Source organism: Protopterus annectens, chromosome 1.part1, assembly GCF_019279795.1.
Source record: "Protopterus annectens isolate FY-2018-M chromosome 1.part1, PAN1.0, whole genome shotgun sequence".
NCBI classification, from domain to species: domain Eukaryota; kingdom Metazoa; phylum Chordata; order Ceratodontiformes; family Protopteridae; genus Protopterus; species Protopterus annectens.
In genome coordinates, this window is record NC_056726.1 from 1,098,443,835 (window position 1) to 1,098,462,035 (window position 18,201).

Below are 18,201 nucleotides of genomic sequence, written 5' to 3' on the forward strand. Positions count from 1 at the left end.
GTCACCGTGGCAATGTGGTCAGTTGTGGTAGCATGTGTGTGCCACGGACAACATGGTAATGAATCTCTGGGATGCATGCATATTTATATATATATATAGATATATAATTTAGCTTTACAGTAATTTATGATTAACATTTGTTTTTACATTTTGTAGAGATACAGTTACTTTTTGTCACTGAATAAACCTTAATGTAATTGTTTCATTTTTAAACCATAAGCATTATCAGTCTTTGTACTATAACTGTAAATATTGAGGCCATTGTATATGGTCTCAGGTGAACATACGCCACCATTTTCCCCAGTTCGAATGGAGTTTCTAAATGCCATTATTGGTTTACTTGAATGCTATTCATTTTTATTTGCATTTTATCAACAAATAATGCAATTATATATTAAGCTTTGATTAGTGATATAATTTTTTTATCAAACATAGTCAAAAAATGTGCATCTTATTCCATTTAAGGTTAACTTATTAAAATTGTCATTAATTTGATTAAAAATAATTTAAATTATCTGTATTTATTTATTCTTTATTTCATTCATTCATTTTGCTAAACAGCAAAGTCCAATTGGGCAAAGTACCTTTTTTCAGTTGGGGACCTGTGTTAAAAACTTTACAATAATAGTATAAGAATCTTAAAAGGTAAAAAAGTATCAGTGTAAAATACTTATGGCTAAAATACATAGAATGTAGCATAATACTTAAATGCAGTACCTCTAAGTAATTACAATACAAAACTTAAATACAGCACCAATAATTAATTACATCACCAAACTCTAGTACTGTATGTAATTATAATACAATACTTGCATACAGCACAGATAATTAATTACAATACCAAACTCTAGTACCTATAAGTATTAACAATGCAATACTTAAATACAATAGAGATAATTAATTACAGTACCAAACTCTAGCAACCTCTAAGTAATTACAGTACAATACTTAGATGCAGCACAAATAATTAATTACAGTACCAAACTCTAGTACCTCTAAGTAATTACAGTACAATACGTAAATACAGCAGAAATAATTAATTATATCACCAAACTCTCATTGAAATCATTGAATATGTGTTGGCTAATAAATGTTAACTAAAATGATTTTTTATTATAAACTACTACTAGAGGTATGCCTCTTACACAGCTATCACGGGGACTGTCTATATTCCCATAAGATTCTGGAGCACTCTACCCCAATCAATTACTAACTGTCCCCACCATCCTGAGTTTAAACAACAACTACTTAAATATCTAACAAACCACTGGCTCTGCTCCTGCCATACCCCTGGCTAATTCCACTATTCACATCTTTCCACCCTCCTTCTACCTTAAAGGGGTTTTCTCTTGCTGCGGTTTCTCACTTATTGTCCTTTCTATTCCTCTCTCTTATTTTCACCCAGTGTATTTCTTATCAGTCACACTACTGTAATCTCCTAACTATGGCAAGCTAGCTATTTCCCTATATATGCTACATGTCTAATTATGTTGTGAAACTGTATTTTTTACAATTCTTTCTCTTTATTTTTAACTTTCGATAAACCTTGTAGTTGAATTTACTGCTTGTAATAATTTGCACATGCTGTATACTGTAGTGTATGTCTGGAACTTTTCTCCCCCGGCCTCCACTGAAAATGGGCTCCCAGCCCAGTCGGACACTTCCCGATTAATACATGTAATAAATAAATTTATTCCTGTTTCATCTTAACTCAGATCGATGTTGACCTGCTACTTCAATAATACTTTGTCTGCCTTAGTTTATTTTGGAAACGTGGAGTTTTAAGGATGAACTTGTTGTTCATTAAGTATAAAGTTATGACACGTGTACCCTTTTGTACCATTTGCAAAAAAATAAGTTTTAAGTGTTCAAAAATACATGTTGTGAATTGGCTAGGGAACCATGTGGAAAGTTTAAGTGCATTCTGCAGCATGCATGTCCAGCTGTCCTTTTGTGAGGAGTAACATGCCTTTTGTTACATTCTCAGTTCAGGAAATAACTGGTATTTGTTAATATTAGGAGTAATTTTGATGCGGGCTTTTCTGTTCTAAAAGGCTGAGCTAGAGATCATGAGTGGTTTAATCTCTGTTTTAGGCCAGTGTTGGATAATGGTCAGGTACATGTTTTGTCTGAGATAGAAACCCGAAAGTGATGGCAGGAAAGACAAGTTCAGGTATGATTGGTTAATATTTTCAAGGAGCTGAATCTTGTTCCTAAGCCTCTTAACATTACCCAAGAATGGACAAACCCCAGCCAGATTGGACTGTGAATGATGACTGCATTAGAATATTAAAAAGATAGACCTCTCATGATTTTTCAGGGCCCCAGACCACTGTATTATAATAGCTGTGATTATGGTGGAATGTTTGTATAGGGCCTGGGACTTTTTTAAACACCTTTATTAAATTATCACTTAAGATATAGACAGATATGCATTTATATAAAAGAACACTAACCATATTAACACCTTCCTAGTTACAAACATTATACATCAAATATGTTTTTTTCTATAACTATCATCAATACCAAATTACATAAACGGCTCAGTTCCTGCCCTCTCTTAAATAGCACCCCTTATATAAAACATGATTCTGCAGGTACTGTTCTCAGTTTCCATTTTTGTCTATAAAATCTGTTGCTAACATTTCCTAAAGATCCAACTTCCCTTTATTTACAAGTTTCAGAACTTCAACTGCAATTGGTTTAAACTTTGATTTACATTTTCTAGTAATTGTTTCTGGGAGCAGCCATCAGAATTAAACTTAGCAAGGCCATACTATGTCTGGGCAGTTCAGATTACGTATCCCAGCTCAAGAAACGTCCTTAGTTACATCCATCTGATCCCCATTATTTCAGACAGAGACCTCTGCAGGGAATTCTTGAAGTCTGGCAACTCATTACACTACCAAATCATATGTTCCCAGTTACCTCTTTCTTCCCCATCACACCTCCAACATTTGCCAACTACCTTTAAAAAATGAATTGGCGTCTGCCTGGGATGTAAAATATCTACACAACACTTCCAAGCAAAACTTCTAATTCTACTAGACTTTGCTAGCATTGTTTCCGTGTGACTTTGATGTGCGTATCTAATCTCTCTTCCCAATCTTTTTTAACTCATCCAATGGATTCATGTTGTTATTGTGCAATATATTATATGCCCTACTAATTATCCCTTTTTAAGATTAGCTTCTGCTCTAGCTTCAGCTAATAACTCTATCAGAGCAGGCCTTTCACTTAGGATTCCCCTTCCACTTTCTCTTTTCTTATACACTGATATCAAATCATAATGATAGCAATCACTGATAGGGAAAGCACTCACTGCTCCGCAGTCCACATGTCTTCCTGGACTCTTCCTGTTCTCTTACCTTTACTTTTCTAGTTATTTCCTCCCATTGCCTTGGTTCCTTTCACAGTTTTCTCCAATAAGTTCCAGTCCTATCTTACATATTCTCTGTAACCCCAATTGCAGTAATCCCTACAGGTAAAATCTTCACTGTCCTTTCTTGTGTTGGTTTAGTTCTTAAAATAATTTCTGCTACTTTATCTATATAATATTCTGAATGGTTATGGTTATTCTCTTTAAGGATCTGCATTCAAAATTCCACTCTCTACTTATTTCTTGAATTTTCGCCTGTTTCATCATTATCTCTTTCCACTTTGAATTCTAGCGTTCTCTTTGTGGTATGGATATGAACCCCACTTTGAATTCTCGCTTTCTCCTTGTGGTATGGATATGAACTCCACTTTGAATTCTAGCTTTCTCCTTGTGGTATTTATATGATGAACTCCACTTTGAATTCTAGCTTTCTCCTTGTGGTATGTATATGAACTCCACTTTGAATTCTAGCTTTCTCCTTGTGGTATGTATATGAACTCCACTTTGAATTCTAGCGTTCTCCTTGTGGTATGTATATGAACTCCACTTTAAATTCTAGCTTTCTCCTTGTGGTATGTATATGAACTCCACTTTGAATTCTAGCGTTCTCCTTGTGGTATGTACATGAACTCCACTTTGAATTCTAGCTTTCTCCTTGTGGTATGGATATGAACTCCACTTTGAATTCTAGCTTTCTCCTTGTGGTATGTACATGAACTCCACTTTGAATTCTAGCTTTCTCCTTGTGGTATGTATATGAACTCCACTTTGAATTCTAGCTTTCTCCTTGTGGTATGTACATGAACTCCACTTTGAATTCTAGCTTTCTCCTTGTGGTATGTATATGAATCCCACTTTGAATTCTAGCTTTCTCCTTGTGGTATGTATATGACTTCCACTTTGAATTCTAGCTTTCTCCTTGTGGTATGTACATAAACTCCACTTTGAATTCTAGCGTTCTCCTTGTGATATGTACATGAACTCCACTTTGAATTCTATCTTTCTCCTTGTGGTATGTATATGAATCCCACTTTGAATTCTAGCTTCCTCCTTCTGGTATGTACATGAAATCCACTTTGAATTCTATCTTTCTCCTTGTGGTATGTATATGAATCCCACTTTGAATTCTAGCTTCCTCCTTGTGGTATGTATATGAACTCCACTTTGAATTCTAGCTTTCTCCTTGTGGCATATACATGAACTCCACTTTGAATTCTAGCTTTCTCCTTGTGGTATGTATATGAACTCCACTTTGAATTCTAGCTTTCTCCTTGTGGTATGTACATGAACTCCACTTTGAATTCTAGTGTTCTCCTTGTGGTGTGTATATGAGCCTTAACTCTGCAGCTCAGGTAATCCTAAATCACCCTCTTCTGTTGGAAGGATCATCTTATCCCCCTTGTCTCTTGCCCTCTTCCCCTCTCAGATAAATTCCTTCAACTGTTTATTCATTTCTGTCCACAATTTCTCCTCTGGTTTATAAAAATGTGCCTGATCTATATAAAATTAAAGGGGCTAAAAGCATTTTCACTGCCTGTATCTTGTTATCCATATCCATAAACAAGAGCTTCCAGTTTCTCAGTTTTTGTATTATCTTTTATTTACTTCATTCTCGCATATCCTTTGCTATCATAGCAGAATCATTTTTAACACATACTCTTAAATACATTTTATTGTGTCTCCATAAATATGGGGATTGCTGGACCAATTCATGTGTGGGCACATAGTTTACAGCTATACTCATTTTATCTTCATTAATTGTATGTCCCCAAAAGACTTGAAACTGTATCAAGATGTTCTACAACACTGAGATGTCTTTTTCTGTTTTTATCAGTTACAAAGTAATATGGTCTGCAAATAAGGACAACTTTTCTTGATTATTATTGTCAATTATATCCTTGAATTTCTGATTCCCTAATTTTCTTTGCCAATGACTGTAAATATAAAGCAAATAACAAAGGGGAAACTGGAAACCCCTGCCTAGTTTTTCTGGGGTTCCATTCAGGTGCTCGAAAGTCCTTTTACGCAAATACAAAAAGAGCGGCACGTATTGCATGAACCACGGAAACGCCGAATGTCCAAAACCGTGAAATTCGAAATGCCGAAGTGTCATGGTTGGCCCGTCTATGGTATAGCTCCGTAAGGTAAGTGTATGATAGTTATGGACCTTAGGGTTAGGGTGCAGGTTAAGGTCATAGTCGCCATAGTCGAAAACACATCTGACACAGATATCCTCCAGAAGGGCCTCACAGAAACGGATAACTGGTGCCAGAGCCATGGCCTGAAGTTAAACCAAACTAAAAATGCATAGTCGTACCCTTTGGGAAAAACAAGGTTACCCCTAGCTACCATATAGGTGGCAATCCACTGAGCACAGAAAAAGTCATCAGGGATCTGGGGACCCAAGTTGACAGTAGCCTTTCGTTTGACACTCATGTTGCTAAAGTAGTTAGGAAAACCTTCTATATCGCCCACCTGATCATGAAGGATTCACATCTAGATCAAGGGAGGTCATCGTCCCCTGTACTCATCACTCATTAGACCTATGATTGAGTACAATGCCCCGTTCGGAATGTATCTGACCAGACACCTGCTGCAGCTTGAAAGGCCCCAAAAGTTCCTCACCAAAAGGATAAAGGGTCTCAAAAATATGTCTTATGCTGCCCGACTGAAAGAACTCCAGCACTATTCAGTCTCATACCACTTGCTCAGAGGTGACCTGTGCCTGACATATAAGGCCATGTCAAACCCAGATTTGATGAATATGCTTCACCTCAAAAATCTAGATCCCTCAGAACCACAAGGGTGGGAGACTTAAACCTTGACACGGTTATAAATAGAACGTGCTGGAGGGACAGATTCATCACCCAGAGACTCCCTATGCTGTGGAACAAAATCCCGGTACATGTGAGGCAGAGCACCTCGCTGGCCTTGTTCAAGAGGAATCTTGACCAATGGATGGGAGATCGCAGATATACCCCAGGGATTACTTCAGTGTCACTGCTTGACAGAGGCACAGAAAAATGATAGGCATAGTTTTTATTCAAACTAAAGGGGTGGCGAAAGCCACATAACTATGGGCTAGGCTTATAAATGCCCTTGGGCAGATAGCCTAGTATGAACCTATGAACCTATGAACCTATAAGGTAAGTGCATAGATAGTAATGTATGTAAGGTTTAGAGTAGGGTTAGAATTAGGATTTTGTTAAATGCATGTGTGTGGATTATTTCTTTTGTTTTGGTATATCGCTGTAGGGTAAGTGTGCGATAGTTACAGACCTTAGGGTTAGGGTGCAGGTTAAGGTAAGTGCATAGATAGTAATGTATGTAAGGTTTAGTGTAGGGTTAGCCATAGGGTTTTGGTGCTTTACTTTAGGGTTACAAGTAGGGTTTTGGTTAGTGGATGTATGTGGTTTATGTATTTTGTTTTGGTAGGCAGTATGTAGTGGGAGGTGGAGTTGGCCGACTATGGGGATTTGACTTTTTGAATTTCGCGGTTTAGTGCGTTCGGCATATTTATGGTTCACGCAATACATGTCAGCATTTTCATATTTGCCTAACAGGATTTTCGCTAATATAATATAGACCCGTTTTTCTGTGCAGACACAACCTATCAGACAGGAACCATCCCACCTTAATTTTTGCCTCCAATCCCGCATACGTTCTTCTAATTAACCCTATCAAATCAGGGAATGCAAATGCTTCCATGGCCCTACTCATAAAATCCCAGTTTACTGTGTTGAATGCCTTTCTCTGCATCAAGACCCACAAAAACAGCAGCATTTTTTGCACCCTGCTTCAGTATGGATCATCTTTTTCTTCTTCTTTCGGCTACCTGTCTGCTCATGATTGGCAGTGGAGTTTTATGGTGTTGAGTTGCCAGCCCGGTGCCCAACCTTCCACAGAAGGCACACACACACACATGCACTCACACCTAGGACCAATTTAGAGTGTCTAATCCACCTACCGCATGTCTTTAGGATGTGGGAGGAAACCGGAGCACCCAGAGGAAACCCACGCAACCACAGGGAGGACATGCAGACTCTGCACAGAAGGCACCCCTGTCAAGGATCAAACCAGAGAACCTCTTGCTGTGAGGCAACAATGCTAACTGCTGCACCACCGTGGCTGCCCATGTTGTCAGATATTTGCATCCCCTCCACAAAGCCATATTGATGCATATCTATCAATTTTGGAAACAGCTTTGCCATTCGTTTAGCTATTATAGACATAAACATTTTATAACCGATTTAAAATTAAAATGGGCCTATTTGAAGCTTGCTCTAAAGGGAATTTGCTGTCGTCAGGTATTACATCCACTGCAGCTATATCCAGGATGTCTGTACTTCCTCTCCTTTTAAAATACTGTTACAAAAAACATTACCAATATTTATCACTTTTTCCCTACTAGCTTCCAAACTTCCACAGGAATACCATCTATCCCTGGAGGTTTTCCTGGAGCTTGATTGTACGGTGCTATTTTTATCTCATCTCCTCCTATCTTAACTGTTCATTATTGAGCCTCAACTGCCTCTAACTGTGGCATACTTAAGTCTTCCATAAATACATCAGTTTGGCTCTTTCTTGATTTCCAAATCTCTCTGCAATTTTTTATAACATTTCTGAAATATAGCTCATATCCCCACAGGATATCTGGTTATTATTTTTGTTATATGCTCCCCAGCAGCCCTTTTAACTTTCTGTTGGACAAGTGATTGTTCTAAAAGTTTTGTGCTCTGAAATTATTATGAAAACACAGTCACTTAACTGCAATCTTTCAAAACTCCTGCTTATTATTCAGATACTTCTTCATATTTTCTTTATCGCTCTGCACTTGCACCTCTTCATGTCAGCCCATCTAAATAATTTCACATACTTCTTAACAATATCTCTTTTTCTTTTATTTCTACCCTACTTCTAAACTCCACTTCCATTTTATCCCAGTCACTAGCTATAACTTCTGAACAAATGTCTACCTTCCCTAATAATTGTTAGAATAATTTCCACTACCTATTCCTGAAATTACACTTTTTTAACAGATAGGTGGGGAAGCACCAGTGTCTCATTTTTACTTCATTACCCTGCATGTTTATCTTAGGTGTTATTGTTGCATGCTCTAAAATAGTTATTGGATGTTTGCCAAAACTTTAAATTAAATGCATGTGTTCCTGTGAAATATAATTTCTGTTAGTCTAGCCCAGTATTGTTCCTTGGGGAATAATATGTAAATTCTCTCTGAGTTACTACTACTACTGAATTCACATCTTCTGTACCAAATACTTCCATAAATATCTTCAGAAATCTATCTTCTTTTATTATATTTTCCATTATAGGTCCCTAGATGCATCTTCACTGTTGCAAATCAAATTCTAGTCCTCACCTATAAGTAATATTCCCTGCTGAAAGTTAATTGTCTGTTCCCAAAATGGTCTTAAGCTCCATAATAGCAGTTTTAGATGGAATATAAATACATGCCAGTGTGATCCTCCTCCCTTGCAGTAGCCCCTTACTAACACAAATCTACAATTATCTTTTTCTCCCCACTTCTATCACTATTGGAGCTCCTCTGACAATTAGTATAACTACCCCTTTTCATTTGTCTCTGAGAATCTGCTGAATATCCCTCCTGAGATCCTTTCTTTACCAAACTGACACGATGCGTTCACATGCTTCTTTCCAAACCTGTCCTGTAGAATTATTATTTGCATTCTGCATTTCTTGAAATAAGTCAGTAATCTTTTCTTTTTGTCTAAACCTGTGAGGCCATTAACATACTAAAATAATATGTTTAGTATAGCCATTACAGTAAGAAATTATTCCCACCTATTAAGTATATAACAGCTTTTCAAAATGTCTCTTTCCACCTTTTGTTACATGCACACACTGTTTGTTAGCTTGATGCTTTATACAGTTGTTTGTAGTCATCTTCATCTCCCTACTCCAGACTCTGCTTCATGTCCGAGGTATTCACAAATCTTCTAGTCAACTCTTGTGCTTTTTTCTATCTCTCTATAATTTCCCTTTCTGCCTATTATCAGAATAATGAGACGTAGAGTCCCTTTATGTTTGCTGGCTCACTTTCAGTTGGACATATTATTGTATTTCCTCCTTAGTCTGTTCTGCACCATAACATGAGTTTGACCTCAAGGAAAAAAAATAATCTGAAGACAGCTGGATACAGCAGTTTGAATCTCACATCTGCCTCTTGACTTTTGCTGATTGCTGAGATAAAATCTGCTTCTCTTCTGCCTGGTTTACAGTGAATAATCATTTTCCAGAAACCCTCTACTGTCTCCAATGTCCAATAATTTGCCCTTCTGATGCAGTTTTTCAGGAGCACCTTCTCCTCCTGGTATGATTGCATCTTTACTAATACAGGTTTTGTCTGCCTTCTTTTGGCTAGGTTTGGAGCATGCACATGACGTGACCTTTCAGTTAACACATCCTCGTATGCAATACCAGTCCAGTTGCTTATTTGTACTTTCATAAAATTAATACAGTCTGTTCCTTCCAGGTTGTCTGGTACAGCAGGAAATCTCAGGTTTTCCCTGTGTTTTCTGTTCTCTCTTATCATTTTTTGAAATGTCTTTTCTTGAGCATCTCATACTCAGCCAGCCTTTTCTTCATTTCAACCTTGGATTTTTGCAGTTTTATCACTTCATCTAAATAGCTGTTTAAGGCTTCTTCCACTCTTCCAGCATGTTTTTATTTGAGATGATATATTCCTTCATTGTTTTATTTATCTTAATCATCTCTGAGGAACTTGCTTATTTTCCCCTCTAGAATATTAGAAGCCATTGCTTTCATAGCTGGAATTTGAACTGCTTTTTGCTGTGCAGTTGCAGGAGGTAACCATTGCAAATGTCAGGACCTGCTAGAATGATTACCTTAAAAATAAGGAGACTGAATGGCCGAAAGAATGGACTTACATAAGCTAAGTCAGAGATGCCATTTCTCAGAATATTCCCTTTTCTCAGAGGGATCGCAATCTCGGAGTTAGTATACATAAGTTTGGTGGGTGCAGTGGGGGATTGCCCCTCTCCTGAAAAAACAAGTTTAAAGAAGAGCAATTTTCAAAATTCACTCTCCTCCTATGTTTTCTGTCTTTTTTTCTGTCTTATCAGTACTTGGTATTTCCAATCATAACCTTTTTAAGCAGGGAGATACTGCAGGATTCTTTCCAGTTACTGTTTTCTCTTCACATTTACTAGCTGATTTACTTTCAGGATCTCTCTAAATTTCTTCTTTGCTGGCATCCAGGCAGTATATTTACTAGCCAGTAACTGAATTTGCTAACACTGGTAGAGTTACTGTCCCTTGTCTCTCAGTTTCTTTTTTCACACTGGGAGAACTGAAACTAAGCTGTTGATCAGTGTGCAGCCACCTTGGAAGTCCACCTATAAGGCTTGGTTCTTGAACTTATAGGATCATAGGAGATTACTAGGCTTATGGCTCTGGGACCCTTAGAAGCCTAGCCAAGAGTTTATCCCCAAAAAAGAAACCACAAACCTGTCACCCCTGTCAGTGAGGGACATAGGTTAAACCCATGGGATAAATTTGTGGTTGCCCATCCACTCATCAAGGTTGTGCTTGAAGAGGATCAGCAATGTACTTTATTTGACATGTATGGGGAGTCTATTCCAGAGATGGGGCAGCCTCTGGGAAACAAACGTGTCTCTCCAGCAGTTTTTGTTAATGTCATATATTAGATTTAAACCTTTTGATCAGGTACTACGTGAGGAGTTAGACTTACAGATTGGAGCATCTCTAGTAGAGCAGGGTCTGTGATTGCCTTGTAGGCAAGACAAAGGTCACCTCTGAGTAATCTGTATGATACAGACTAGAGTGATTTGAGCCTATCCACATAGGACAGATGTTGGAGGCCATGGATTCTCTTTGTGAGGTATTTCTGTGGCCTTTTCCATTTGGTGCAGGTGTTTGGAGAGGTACATATGAAATGGAGCATTGTACTCAATTACTGGCCTAATAAGGGAGGAGTACAGAGAAGTAATAACCTCCTTTTTTCTGGATGCAATCCCTTTACTTATGAGATGAACCAAGTAAAAGGCTTTTCTGACTACTGCCTCTACATGATGGTCAAATGTGAGATTGTTGCCAATTTGTGTACCCAGGTCTCTCACCACAGATTGTGTGCTTAGGGGATTGCCACTAATGTGGTAATCAGTAGTGGCCATGATTTTGCCGAATGGTATGATAATACATTTTTTTGCATTTAATTTAACTTAAGGCCATGACTTTGGCACCAGTCATTTGTTGCTGTGAGACCCTCTTAAAGTATTTTAACATGATTTGGGGAGTCAATGACAGCACCAACTTACAGTTGTCTGCAAATTTGGTCAGCCATTGGCCTTTTGTCTTTGCCTGGACCTCTGAGAAGTAGATGCCAAACAATAGGGGTCCCCAGGACAGATCCCTGGGGGACAACACTAGTGACACATCTGCTATCTGAGGTAGTTGCACCTATTTTAACCTTGTGGGTCCTATCAGTGATCCAGTTGGCCACCCACATGATAAGGGAGGGATTTACACCATGTTCTGTTAACTGTTTGATGATGCCTGAGTGGAGGATTGTGTCAAAGGTTTTGGCCAAATCAAGGTAAGCTGTGTGTACTGACTTTCCCTCATCCAGTGCCTTGGTAACAGTCTTAAAAAAGTCAATAAGGTTCAACAGGCAAGATCTGCCCTTAACAAATCCAAACTGGGTGAGGTCAAGTGCTTGGAGATTGCCTACATCCTTGTTTATGATGTCCATAATAATATGCTCCATGGCCTTACAGATCAGACTTGTCAAGCTAATGGGATATTGTTTCCAGGGTCAGTAGTGGCACCACCTTTGTGCAAAGGGATGACAATGGCAGTTTTCCACTCTGCTGGAATGAAACTTGTACTTAGGCTATGGTTGAACAGGTTGCTCAATGGCGAGGCTAGTTCTTGCTGCAGATGTTGCAGAATACAGCCTGGGATACTATCAGGTCCCATGGAAGCTGTGTTCTTTGCCTTGGATAGGGCCTTTAACACTTTCTCTACAGAGATGTGAGGTACAGGGCAAGTATCAGGGATGTCGAATGGGCCTTTGTGGGGGGACAGGGTGGTGAAGTTTTCACTGAACTTATCTGCTAGCAGGTTGGTTAAGTCAACAGGATCCGTGTAAGAACTAATTTGGAACAAACCTGGGCTTTGTCATAGAGGTTTCTGACGTAACTGAAAAAGACTTTGTGGTTAGCCTTTGTTTTGGAGGCTAGTTCCGATTCATAATTGGCTTTGGAGGTTTTCACTAGTGATCTAATTTGCTTGTTGAGGCTACGGAGGGAGTTTTTCCAATTGGGTATTTGTGCCTTTTTACCCTTTGACAAGAGATTCTTCCTTTTGTTGTAAAGCCTGTTAATAGAGGATGTCCACCACATAGGTTTGTGTTTCCTTGAGGAGCAGGTTTTAGTTCTGTTGGGTATGACTGAGTCCATGCAGTTGTACAGGTGCTTGTATACTGCATTGGTATACTGTTCAGCATACCTGTCTGCATCCTCTGAGGGGGACAGTGGTGTGAAGCTACTGATACCCTCCCTTAAAAGGTTGTAGTCAGTTTATGAGAAGTTTTTGAGCCTGGTTACTGCTGGGAGAGGGTTTGGATGGGATAGACATTTCGAATGAGACAGACCAATAGTCTGATCTCACCAGGGAAGAACTTGCTATGAGGCGGGGTGCAGCAGTCACCCATGTTATTGAGAACCAAGTCTAGAATGCTATCTTCCCTTGTGGGGAATGAGACAAGCTGGCCTAGTGTGTTACAACTGATGAAATCAAGGAATCGTTGGGTGAGTGCATTAGAGCAGGAATAGTTCACCCAGTTTATGATGGAGTAGCTGAAGTTACCAAGGATCAGGGTGTTTGGTGGTACGTTGATGGACTCAAGTAGGTCCAGGTAGGAGGAGAGGGTGTCCTGAGTCATGAAGGGGGGCTCTATAGCTGGCTGTAATTTGGAAGGGTGTCTTGGCAATTGTCAATTGCACCTGGAGAAGTTCTAGTGCATCGTGCTGACAAACCAGTCTGGTGGTATGTGTGTCTTTAATGAAAATAGAAACTCCACCACCCTTAGTCTTCCTGACCTCATTTTTGGGTCGGAATATGTGGAATGAGGTATAGCCTAGTAAGGCAGGGGCGGATCTCAGCAGCCTTGAACGAAGTTTCCGTGACTACACAGATGTCAACATCTTCCAGTGCTAGGAGAAACTCCACTGAGTGCATTTTCATTTTAAGGTCCTAGCGTTAAGCAGCATAACCTTCAATTTTCTTTTTGACAAATCTTTTATGTTGGAATATTTGTCTGTGGGAGATTAACTAAAAAAGCCATAATGGGGAAGCCAACAGTCTTGGCCAGAATCCTGAATCCCAGGGGTGACAAGTGGACGCCATCTCTGGCAAAACATTGAGCTCTGTAAGCCATGTCATCCCAGGCAGACAGATACTGGATCCCCTTGGAATGACACAAAAATGAAGCCAATTGTTGAATTCAATTATTTTTTGTTGGTATTGTGGTGTCATTCTTGGTGAAGGTAGGATGCTGCTTACAGCTAGGGACCTACCTGCCTGGGACACATACTCTGACAGCTCAATCATGTCTCTCTTCGTATAGTCCAGGGAGGTACATCTCAAGTCATTCACACCAACATGGACAATGACAGAGTCATACTTGTACCTGGTGTGGAGAGATGTAAGTGCGTGCATGATGTGGCAGATTCTGGCACCTGACAGACAACTGACCGTGATCTTGTCCTTGTCGAGCCTGGTGATGGGGACATTGGTGTGTCGAGCCTGGTGATGGGGACATTGGTGTGTCGAGCCTGGTGATGGGGACATTGGTGTGTCGAGCCTGGTGATGGGGACATTGGTGTGTCTCACAATTGAGTCACCAATGACTAGTATGTTTGGTTTAATGTTGTGCTTTATGGGCTGTATGAGTTTATTGTTATGCCTTATGCGCTGTCTTTGTGAGACACTGGTGTGTTGTCTGCTGTCTGTGATGTGTTTGGTGTTGTGTGTGGAATGTCTGTGAGTGTGTTTTGGAGGCCTGTGCTGTTTTAGTAAGTTTTTATTGAGGACCTCTGTATATGTGGATTTGTGCTGTCGTTTGCTATGTGATGTGGGTGGTGTGGTGTTTGTGCTAGCAATCTCCTCTTTGTCAGGGTTGAGGCATGAGAGAGCATGGATACCAGTTTACTGATATAGATGCATCTCTTGCAAGTAGAAGAATTATGTGCTAGGAGAAGAGGGTTGTCAGTGAACATGAGGCAGTTGCTACACTGTCTCAGTATGCCCATGTCGACCAGGCTGGCAGGAGAAATTGATGGGAATTGTCCAGACATAGCGTTCTGAAACTTGGATGGACTTGGCTAGAGAGGGTTTTGATAAGGATTTGCACACAACAGTTCAGACCACAAAAACTTTGTTAAATGTAAAATAACTGGCCTGAAGCCCAAGTGCTAAAATCAAACCTAAGAGGGTTAGAATAACAGACAAATGTAATCAGGCTTACTTATGGCTCTTAGCCTCCAAGCACCAGAGGGGATAACAATATGTCTTATTGTTAACAAAACTTTCTTTCATTGTTTGTTATTATTTTTTTCATGTTCGCCTGAACTGCATATTTTATTGTTCTGTGAATATTTCACTCTGTATATTTCTTGTCTAAGAATGTTCCTATGCGATATGCATCAGAAAACAAATTGCTGGAACCACTGAGGTGACTTTGCTGAGTTTTTCCAGCCTCAGTGGTTCCAGCAATTTGTTTTTTTTTGAATTTGTGGTTTATTCATTGTTTTTTGCTTATTGCAATATGCATCCTACCTTGTATCTTTAGCCTTAATCATAGCTGAAGAGGGTCTTTTGACTAATTCACTAACCTGATTAACAAATGACAAATAAATTGTATATTACATGGTTAACCTCATAGGCTTTTCTGTCATGGGTAGCAACTCACTGGTTAAATTAATTAAATTAATGTTATTACCCATCAATATCCCTCTGCATTAAATAGCACTTAATAATGCAAACTGTCATTAAATCAGACAATGTTAAGGTGAACGTAATACTAAATGTTAACGGTCTGTCTGTTATGAAATAAAGCAGCCATCAGTTATTGTTTTCATTTATTGTATACATAGACTGTAATAAGGTTTTGTAGTGCTTGCTGTGACGTGGACATTTGATTGTATTTAGCTTGTACATGATATATAAAAGCAATACATGTAATAAGAAAAAGAAACTTGATATGGAAGCACATTAGTTGTAACAATGAAATAAAAGATTATGATCAAAGTTTGCAGGTACTCCCTTTAAAGTATATGTTACTAAAAATGTCTTTCACTGGTACCCAAAAACATACATGCCTGTGACAATAAGATTAAAATTCAGGCTAATCAGAAGTCATTTGAAAAGTGCACATTTTCAGTTTTGTGGTATTGGGGCTGTTGCATTGTGTCATGCTGTCACTAATGCTCTGTTTTTGTTTGCAGGAGACTTCTTTCAGGATCCCATTCCATCAGCAGATCTGTACATCATAGCACGAGTCACCCATGTGTTACCAGAAGAGAACTGTATTGAGCTACTAAGGAAGGTTTATGCAGCATGTAACCCTGGTAAGCACAACTTTTATTTAATATTGACATTTGTGTGCAATAACAGACAAACAGTAAGCAAGTACAATGCATGCATTTGGAAATGATATATTCGTATGACAGCTTCACAAAAGTGCACCCCAAAGGCAGTGCACATAAAAAGCACACTGTAGCAGTGCTCAGTGTGAATATATATCAGTTAGTTCATTACTTTCTGTAGAACTTGCAGGGTTTGACAGGGAATGGTTAGTGAATGGACAAATATAGTGAAAGGATGTCGCAGTGGTGCAGCGGTTTGCATTGTCACCTGAAAGCAAGAGGTTCTCCAGTTCGATTCTCAGTTGGGGTGCCTTCTGTGCAGAGTCTGCATGTCCTCCCTGTGTGCTTGTGGGTTTCCTCTGGGTGCTCCATGTTCCTGCCATGTTACAAAGACATGTCTGAAGAATTTCTCCCCATGTCTCCACTGAAAATTGTCTTGTTCCAAGTCGGACCTTCCTGGTAAACAAATGTTAAATAAAATAAAATAAATATAGAAGTCATACCTCTCATATGCCCAGATTTTCACAGAATATCCAGATTTTTGACTCTTCATATTTTTGATCTGTTCCTCATAAAATTTGTGTTTTTTTCTTAAATCATTGAGGATTGACACTACTTAATACATCAATGGCAGTGATAAACACTGAGCAGCCTGCCTGCCCCTGTGGGAGTGGTTACTGCCTTGAAACTGTAGTTTTATTGGCCATTTTGGGTCAATTCTAAACTCCTTGATCTCCCTCTCTTAAAACCCAGTTGCCTCGTGATTTTGGCGCCTTTTTGGACTTGTTGGCTGTTGGTGAAGCACCCACCAAGAGGACAAAACGCTGAGAGAAGAAAGGAGCCACTTTTGAGATTTTAAGTATTTTGCTTCAGATTATTTGTTAAGTTTTTCTGCATTGCTGCCTACTTTTGAGCATTTTCTGGCTTGTTAAACTTGATTTCTATGTTGGTAACTGTATTTAGAACACAACCTAGAGCTGATTACTGAATTTCCTGCCTGCACTTATTTTTAAAATTGTTTTTTTCTTAAAACTTGCATTTTATCTGTCTCTGGCCTAGCACTCAAGTGTGGGGTCATTTACTGCACTGTTCTAACTTGTTGATACTTGTGAACCTCTGCTTTCCTTAAAAAATACAAAAAAACAAAAAAATCTTGCTTTATTCCCACTTTTCTGAGATTTAAAAAAGTTCAGTTACAGATTTGCTGTTCTGAACTGTTTGTAAGTTTCTTGGAGGCCATTGTTTGCTTGGGCTAAAGGGAAGTCTCTGTGATCATCAGTGGCAGTGATAAACATTGAGCAGCCTGCCTGCCCCTGTGGGAGTGGTTACTGCCTTGAAACTGTAGTTTTATTGGCCATTTTGGGTCAGTTCTAACTCCTTGATCTCCCTCTTAAAACCCGTTTGCTTCAGATTATTTGTTAAGTTTTTCTGCATTGCACAACATCGGGCAGCGCCGCCTAATTGTGTTTAAACTATTCCTGGCTCCACAAAGTCTGCTCTTCACTTCTTCCCTTAGAACTGCTCTATCTCTCAAATTAAACACCATATTCTCATTCTAAGCCCCCTCACTGGTCCAAATAAGTAATTTTACAAGGTAGCACTAATAAACCATAAGCACTACTTACTCTTATACTCTCTACGATTACCTTGTCCCCTATTGGTCCATTTTAATTCAGTTCCCTATATTACTCTAGCATGTCCAAAGGTCAGTCAGTGGTTTCCTCTCCAGTCCAGCTGGTGAATCTGGGAATTTTGAGGCAATGTTACAACTGTCTCATGTACATGGACAACCCTCTCCTCCTCCAAATAGGTTCAAATACATGTGAGAGATGCAGCAATATAGCCAAACTGGAGGCTGAGCTCTCTCATCTCAAAACTGGTGTAACCAGTCAGGAGGAGAAGGTAACCTCACACAACACAATTCCAGTATCACATAGTCCCACCACAACAGCGAACCAAACACATAAAAACACAAAAACTTACTCAGAGGCTCTAAATAAAAATCTATCTAAGCAACTGAGACCTCCAAAGCAGACATCCAAGCAAACGCTACCCCAAAACAAAACACGTACAACACATAGCACACAAAGTCAGTGTGCCAAGCAGTCACAGCCCTTAAGGCTGAATAACACACCTGATACCCTTGTAATA

General features: G+C 39.2%; 1 protein-coding gene across 1 annotated transcript in view; it reads left to right on the forward strand.

Annotated features, from left to right (window-relative positions):
• The window catches only part of LOC122815469 (acetylserotonin O-methyltransferase-like), a 254,419-nt gene that overhangs the window by 187,874 nt on the left and 48,344 nt on the right, over positions 1-18,201 (forward strand). The window contains exon 4 of the mRNA XM_044087991.1: positions 15,910-16,032. Within this exon, the coding sequence (XP_043943926.1) occupies positions 15,910-16,032 (123 nt within the window). The remainder of the gene's footprint in view (positions 1-15,909; positions 16,033-18,201) is intronic.